General features: G+C 45.3%; 1 protein-coding gene across 1 annotated transcript; it reads left to right on the top strand.

Annotated features, from left to right (window-relative positions):
- Window positions 1–548: 548 nt before the first annotated feature.
- LOC144484339 (uncharacterized) lies at window positions 549–7,890 on the top strand. The gene is made up of 2 exons (XM_078202878.1): window positions 549–1,238; window positions 7,072–7,890. The coding sequence occupies exons 1-2, from the start codon at window positions 549–551 to the stop codon at window positions 7,888–7,890; spliced, it is 1,509 nt and encodes a 502-aa protein (XP_078059004.1).
- Window positions 7,891–8,684: the final 794 nt, after the last annotated feature.

Genomic DNA, 8,684 nt, shown 5'->3' with positions numbered 1-8,684 from the left:
TCATTAGGAGCTGAATATCATTGGTCTTTGAATGTGGGAGGAGAAATGTTTGACTCTTCTGTCTGTCGGCAAAGATTTTAAACATCAGTGTGACCGGAAAAGCATTGAAACAAACACACACCCGATTGAGAGTGTTCCAGTGAACTGACTGTGGAAAGTGCTTTAACCAGTTACACAGCCTGAAAAAACATCACACAGTTCACAGCAGGGTGAAATTACATGTATGTTGTGTGTGTGGACGAGGTTTCAATTGATCATCCAACCTGGAGAAACACAAGGGCACCAGCACCATGGAGAAACCGTGGAAATGTGTGGAGTGCGGGAAAGGATTCCATTTCCCATCACAGCTGGAAGTTCATCGGCGCAGTCACACTGGGGAGAGACCGTTCACCTCCTACGTTTGTGGGAAGGGATTCACCCATTCACACAACCTTCTGACTCACCAAAGGGTTCACACTGGGGAGAGGCCGTTCACCTGCCCTGTGTGTGGGAAGGGATTCACTTGCTCATCCGACATTGTGACACACCAACTTGTTCACACTGATGAGATGTCAGTGTTTACATGTTCTGACTGTGAGAAGAGTTTTAAATGCAAAAAAGATCTGCTGACACACCAACGTATTCACACTGGGGAGAGACCGTTCACCTGCTCTGTGTGTGGGAAAGAATCCATTCAGTCATCCCACCTGCAGACACATCAACTTGTTCACTCTGACAAACTTTTTAATTGTTCTGACTATGAGAAGAGTTTTAAAAACAAAAAGGATCTGTTAATGCACCAATATACTCACACTGGGGAGAGGCCATTCACCTGCTGTGTGTGTGGGAAGGGATTCAGCCGTCCATCTGCCCTATTGAACCACCAGAGAATTCACACTGGGGAGAGGCCCTTCACCTGCTCAGACTGTGGGAAGGGATTCATTAATTCATCCAACCTTCTGATACACCAGCAACTCCACACAGGGGATCGACCGTTCACCTGCTCTGAATGTGGGAAGGGATTCACCCGTTCATACAACCTTCTGACACACCAGCAGGTTCACAGTGAGGAGAGGCCATTCACTTGCTCCGTGTGTGGGAAGGGATTCACTCTTTCACCCAACCTATTGAACCACCAGCGAGTTCACACTGGGGAGAGGCCGTTCACCTGCTCCACGTGTGGGAAGGGATTTTCTCATTTATCTTATCTTCTGAAACACCAGCGAGTTCACACTGGGGAGAGGCCGTTCACCTGTAATGTCTGTGGAAAGGGATTTGTTCAGTCATCCCACCTGCTAACACACCGGCGAGTTCACAAACGACTGCAAGGTTTGGATTCTACACTTATTGATGTTGTTAATCATATCCAGGTCTGAATCATCTTCATTCTGACTTTTTTCTTCTGTTGAGGTTTGATATTCTGAATAAATGTGAAATAGACATTTGATTGAATCATTGTTGTAGATTTTTGTCTTTTCCATTTGAGTGTTTAACGTCATCAGGCTGGAGCTCAGAAAGGGCAATCTGAGGGAGGATCATACAGTAGGAACAGAACTTCATTCTTGACCCAGTCCTTCAGGGTCACGCTGAGAGGGACAAACAGCACTTTGGTCTTTTTCGTCACTTTTCACTGACAGCAAAGTCCCCGTGTGGGTGAATCCTGAGGTGTGTAAGAAATGTGTTCCAGTCGTTCTTTTCCATGGTTCAGAGCTCCTAGACACGGAAAAGAAGCTCCTTTACAACTGTGTTTAGAGTCAGGAAGAACAATGGTGAATGCTGGAAACGTGCTGTCAAAGATTGGTGTAAAACTGGGATCTGTTCCTGACTGAGAGTGAAACGGCAGGTTTAGATTTCCAGACTAAAAATGCAAAAAAGTCTAAAACATTTTAATGTGTGTGTGTCAGTCCTGGTTTATTGACCAGAAACTGGCTTAAAATAAATTGGTTGAAGTCTGCATCAAAGTAGCAGCTGGAGACGTTCAAAGGAGCCTGTTAACTGCTGGGACAATTAGACAACAATTTGATTCCCAGATAGAGAAGGAGCTGCAGTGTGTGTCCAAGAATTCTCAGTTTTGTTGTGTGCTTCCCATCCACTATCCTTCTAAATAAACCTCACTCCTATCAGCCTTTAACCATTATAAACAGAACAGAGAGAAGCTGAGCAGCATCAGAGCCCTGACTGACCACTTCAGAATGAGTGATGTATTCAGCTGAGGGTTCCTGTTGGTAGTTTTCTGGGTGATCTCCTTATTTTGATCATTCTCAGTGATCCCTGGGTGTGAACCTGCTCTCCTCTCTTTCAGACATTCACTCACTCAACATCTCCTCTCTCTCAGAAACTCAATCACTCAACATCTCTCATCTCTCTAACACTCACTGAACGTCTCTCTCTCTCTCTCTCTCTCTCTCCAGGCATTCACTCACACCTTACCTTCCATCTCTCTTACATTCTAACCTCGCTCCTCTCTCACATTCACTTAACCTCTCTCCTCTCAGATACTGTGTTCATCACTTAATGTCTCTCTATCTTTCTTTCAAACACTCACTCATTTAACCTTCCTATTTCAGATCTGCTCAAACTTATTCATTGTTTTCTCTCTCTCGTTACCTCTCTCTGAAAAAGCACAAACACACTTCATCTCTCTTCGCTGTCTGAGAAAACATCTAATTGATGGAGATTCAATCCTCTCTGTTTCTCTCTCCCACTTCCTTTGACAGGCCCTGACTCACTTTAAATCTCTTTTCTAATAACCCTCTTTGGAAAAACTCATTTGTTCTCTAATTCCTCCTCACTTCTCCCAGTGATGACCCTCAGTCCATCTCCCAATTCAGTGAATGTGTTAAAAGTCCAAATAATCTCCTTTCTTTATTGTTTAAAATGGGAATGGAGATGAATATAATGCTGAGACTGGCAGCAATCTGTGTGGTTGTTCTTGATGCTGTCAGAGTGAGTTCACCCTCACAGGAAGAAAGACTGTTCACGGTGATAACGTCAAACTGACGCCGGCTGTTTCATTCTCAGGTATCACAACTTCCTGTTTCTCTGCTGCCGGTTCCAAACCTCACATCTCACTTCTGAGCAGAAAATAAATCCAGGGACCACAATCTGGTGAGAACATCTGTCAATGCGGCCTTTATTTGTACACAGAGTCAGGGCAGAGTCACACAGATCACATTGTGGTGACATTTACAAATGAGCCTGTTATTTCTGTTCAGAGTTTCCATTCGCAGATAAAACCAGCTGTGTCTGTGGATCAGTTACTGAGTTCCCTCTGTTCCCTGTAGCTGGGAACTGATAGCCTGCTCCCTTAGATTGTATATCATTCTCTCTGTATTGCTTGTTTCCTCAATTTCTCAGCTTTTATCTTTGACCTTCCTCATCTTTCTGCTTTTTAAAATCTTCCTCAATTTTTCTCTCAGTCTTTCTGTCTCTCTCTTCCTCTGTAACTTTCTCAGGCTCTGTGTGTTCCTATTTAATCGAGATGTTCAAAATCATGAAGAGTTTCTGATTGATTATAGAAGGAAAAACAGGGAGAAAAGCAGAAAAACCCGGCAGATCCGGCGGCATCTGTTCAGAGAGAAACAGTTAACATTTTGAGTCCATATAATTCTTCAGGGCAGGAAAAACATGGGTTATCCATCTTAGATTAGGGAATGTGATGGGGAGATTTAATAGAGATGTTTCAAATGACAAATGATTTATGATAGTGTCAATGGAGAGAAATTATCTCCCAGGAGCACGAGGGTTTGTCGATGGAGAGAATCGATTTCCTAGGTGCAGGAGGGTCTGTAAGCAGAGGACTCAGAGATTTAATATAATTGACAACAGAACTGGAGGGGGTGATAAGGAGAATGTTTTACACAATAACTTGATATGATCTGGAATGCACAAACTGACAGGTGCTCGAAGCAGGTTTAATAGTAACTTTCAAAGGGAATTGGATAAATACTTGCAGAAGGTAAATTGGCAGAGTTATGGTGAATGGGATTAATTGGACAGTTCACTCATCTTTGTGACATTCTGAATGTTTCTCTCCTAAGGTTTTAATATTTGATCTTTTCGGTAATAATGTGTCTCAAACAGAAGATTTAAACACTGAGTTTGATGAGCTGTCAGATCTCTTTCCTGTGTGTCTGTGTAACTTGCGAACTGGAGATAACCATGAGAAGGAACTGATTATTTTCAGTTCCTCTAACAGATTCCCCTCAGATATCAGAAATCCCTGGAGTTCCCCATGTCCTCATTATTCTCGCCTCGAGTATAACAGCTCTCAGTCAGGCCGAGTCAGTCACATGTGTCTCTGTCATGATGTTTCCACTTGTATTTTATCACTCACCTCCCAGTGACACTCACCATAACACAGACACCGTAAAATATCATTGTTCCCTTACACTTTGTCCTCCTATTATAATCAAATGTTTGTTGGGCCTCTTGTCTCCCTTAATGTCAGATTATCTGCAGTTAAAATGACCTCAGAGACACTGAAACCGACCTTTCTGATTATTATACCAGACTCCAATCAGCCCCAGGAGCTGCAGTTGTAAAATACAGCAGAATTGGAATAACAGACAGGTTATTGTCTGATACTGACAGTGGCAGAGTAACACACACCGGAATCTAAATACATTATATCAATGGACCATGACTCACTCACACTATCAAATGAAACTTAAACTTTGGTTATGGTGCACTAGATACTGACTGTATTACCATTACATTGGATCAAATGCTGTATTCACTAACATACTGCAACGTGACTCTTATTATTTGAACAAACATTGTATTTGTTACACTCAGAGTAAGTCAGTGCTTTGCTGTGTTGTCTCTGTGCTCCATCCCCACTCTGATTGTACTGGAGCCTGTGTGTGTCATTGTTACACTCAGAGTAAGTCTGTGCTTTGCTGTGTTGTCTCTGTGCTCCATCCCCACTCTGATTGTATTGGAGTCTGTGTGTGTCATTGTTACACTCAGAGTAAGTCAGTGCTTTGCTGTGTTGTCTCTGTGCTCCATCCCCACTCTGATTGTATTGGAGCCTGTGTGTGTCATTGTTACACTCAGAGTAAGTCAGTGCTTTGCTGTGTTGTCTCTGTGCTCCATCCCCACTCTGATTGTATTGGAGCCTGTGTGTGTCATTGTTACACTGAGACTCTCTCACTGTGATTATTGGACAAGCAGCAAGTCACCGTCACAATGCCCGGCTGATTGACGGCAGCGTGGACCAATGGGAAGAGGGGGGGCAGAGCTGGAGGACCGATCTGGAGCGGTTGGTCCTCCAACCAATAGGAGCGAACGAGGGGCGGGGCCAACTTTGACTCGAGCATGCGCAGTGTGAGTAATGGCGATGGAAAACGGTTTTTATTTTGGGCTCGGAAATCTGTTCGAGGTGATTGGCGTTACGGAGAAAGCAATGGATCGTCCAGGTGGGTGGAAACGCTGCGTAAGCATGTTGTGAGAGTCGCAAAATGCGGAAGAGAGCTTCCCGGACCCAGTTTGCACCGAGCAGGACTGCAGCTCCTCATGTTCGTCCCGGGTTAACGTTCGCCATCTTTATTGGGGGCAATATGCAGCAGTGCGCACGTGCGGCCGCCATGTTTGTAGAGGGCAATGTTGTCAATCAGTGGGAGGAGCTTGTTCCCCAGTGATCAAAATGGAGACAACTTGTCCATCAAACTGCATCAACCCTCTGAGTCCCAATGTCTTATTGATGAGGCAGAGCGGTGACAGAGAAGGAAAATGAAAGGGAAAGTAAAACAGTAAATGCTGGAAAATCTCAGCAGATCTGACAGCATCTGTGGAGAGAGAATAGAACCAACGTTTCGAGACTGGATGACCCATAGTCAGAGCTTGTACACGTGTAAACAGAGCATGTAAACCTTGACACCTCCATGTACCCTTGTACACCTCTGTCAATCTACTTTGCTCCAAGGAGAACAACCCCAAGTTATCCAGCCTAACATTGAGGTGTATAAAATTCTGAGGGGCACAGATAGGGGGGATAGAAAGGAACTTTTCTCTTTAGTCGAGAGGTCAATAACCAGGGGCCTGGATTTAAGTTCAGGGGCAGGAGGATTATAGAAGATGTGAGGGAAAGCTTTTTCACTCAGACGGTGATGGGAATCTGGAACTCACTGCCTGAAAGGGTGGTAGAGGTGGGAATCATCATCACATTTAAGAAGAATTTAGATAAGCTCTTGAAATGCCATAGCATACAAGGTTACGCACCAAGTGTGGAAAATGGGATTAGAATAGAACGGTGCTTGATGGCCGGCACAAACATGATGGGCCGAAGGGCCTCTTTCCATGCTGTAAAACTCTATGATCACCCACATTGGCAGCAAGTTCAATATCATCATCAATCACAACCCCCCCTGTATCTTCACTAACTGAAACAATCCATTTAAAAACATTCTTAGTCAAGAATGTAGCCATACTTCTGTTAGACTGGCAGTCTGCATGGAGATTTTCAGCTCTCTGTGTCCAGGACAGGAAGCAGTGAGCATGGATCTGTCAATCAGCCTCAATCAGCACCTTCAGGAGAATTGGGAGGGTGAATATTAGATACAGCAGAGTGAGAATGGAGGGAGAGTGTGTGGGATGGAGATTTACAGGTTTTGGGGACTGAGAGGGGAAAGAATGTTCCATAGAAACTAGAATTGTCTGTTCTGAATTTCTATCCTGTACTGACTGTGATGAATTTTGTAAATTGTTTTTACAGGATATTAGAAGAGGAATCACACTGATAAATCTTAACTATCACATCTCGATCTGACAGAGTCACTCGATTCCTTGGAAACTAAATATCCTCAGCCTCTGAATGGGAAGGAGAAATGTTTGACCGGTCTGTCCACTGCAAGATTTTAAGCAGCAGTGTGACTGGAAAAACACCGGGACACAAACACACACCCGAGTGAGAGTGTTCCAGTGCACTGACAGTGGAAAGAGCTTTAACCAGTTACACAGCCTGAAAATACATTGCAGCATTCACAGCAGGGAGAGACTGTACCCGTGTTCTCTGTGTGGACAAGGCTTCAAATGGTTGACCTGCAATGATACAAGGAGACCGACAATATGGAAAAACCGTGGAAATGTGAGGACTGTGGGAAGAGATACAAAGCGCCCTCTCTACTGGAAGCTCATCGGCGCAGCCACACTGGGGAGAGGCCGTTCACCTGCTGGGTGTGTGGGAAGGGATTCACTGATTCATCCACTCTGCAGAGACACCAGCAAGTTCACACTGGTGAGAGTGCATTCACCTGCTGTCAGTGTGGGAAGGGATTTACTCAGATATCAAGCCTGCAGACGCACCAGCGAGTTCACACTGGGGAGAGGCCATTCACCTGCTCTCAGTGTGGGAAGGGGTTCAGTAAGTCATCCAACCTACAGAAACACCAGCGTGTTCACACAGGAGAGAGGCCATTCAGCTGCTCTGCATGTGGCAAAAGATTCACTCAGTTATCTCATCTGCGGGCACACCAGCGAGTTCACACTGGGGAGAGACCATTCACTTGCTCTCAGTGTGGGAAGGGATTCACTCAATTGTACAGCCTGCAGACACACCAGCGAGATCACACTGGGGAGAGACCATACAGCTGCTTTCAGTGTGGGAAGGGATTCATTCATTTATCAAACCTGCGGACACACCAGCGAGTTCACACTGGGGAGAGGCCATTCACCTGCTCTCAGTGTGGAAAGGGATTCACTCAGTTATCTAATTTGCGGAGACACCAGCGAGTTCACTCTGGAGAGAGGCCATTCACCTGCCCCGTGTGCGGGAAGGGATTCACTCGGTTATCCACCCTGCAATCACACCAGCGAGTTCACACCGGGGAGAGACTGTTCATCTGCTCTCAGTGTGGGAAGGGATTCTGTGATTCATCCACCCTGCTGACACACCAACAAATTCACAAGTGAATATGGGGATTAGATTCTGCTGTTATTGTTTCTGCTCTCAATTACATCCAGGACTGCATTTTGTTCATTCTCACAGTTGGCCAATGGGGAGGGTCAGAGGGTTTCTTTCTGCTGGACTGGCCGGTCTCATGACTTTGCCTCCAGTGGGCTGATGCTCTTTGAGTCTTGTTGCGAATACCTGGTTTTAAATTTCACAAGGATCACAGAGGGACAGGGTGTTAGGAAGTTCAGAGATATTTCATCAGCATTTCTGTTTGAAATCCCCCAAATGCCCATCCAATTTCCTTTGTAATTGTTTATTGTCTCCACTTCCTCCACCCTCGTAGGCAGCGAGTTCCAGGTCATTACCATTCACTGCATCAAAATATTCTTCCTCACATCCCCCCCCCGCCCCCCCTGCATCTCTGACCCAAAACCTTCAATCTATGTCCCCCTTGTCCCATCAGCTAATGGGAACAGCTTTTCTTTGTCCACCTTATCTAAACCTGTCAGAATCTTGTCATAGAAATTTCCATAGATCATAGAAACCCTACAGTGCAGAAGGAGGCCATTCAGCCCATCGAGTCTGCACCGACCACAATCCCACCCAGGCCCTACGCCCACATATTTACCCACTAATCCCTCTAACCTATGCATCCCAGGACTCTAAGGGGCAATTTTTAACCTGGCCAATCAACCTAACCCGCACATCTTTGGACTGTGGGAGGAAACCAGAGCACCCGGAGGAAACCCACGCAGACACGAGGAGAATGTGCAAACTCCACACAGACAGTGACCCGAGCCGGGAATCGAAA

Source organism: Mustelus asterias, unplaced genomic scaffold (genome assembly GCF_964213995.1).
Source record: "Mustelus asterias unplaced genomic scaffold, sMusAst1.hap1.1 HAP1_SCAFFOLD_100, whole genome shotgun sequence".
NCBI lineage: Eukaryota > Metazoa > Chordata > Chondrichthyes > Carcharhiniformes > Triakidae > Mustelus > Mustelus asterias.
This window is presented reverse-complemented; position numbering and strand designations above follow the sequence as displayed.

Excerpts from the sequence above, each read along its gene's own strand:
- LOC144484339 (XM_078202878.1), top strand. The coding sequence starts at position 549 with ATGTCAGTGTTTACATGTTCTGACTGTGAGAAGAGTTTTAAATGCAAA. Across the intron at positions 1,239-7,071 it reads AGAGGCCGTTCACCTGTAAT|GACTGTGGGAAGAGATACAA; the intron begins GTCTGTGGAAAG and ends TGGAAATGTGAG.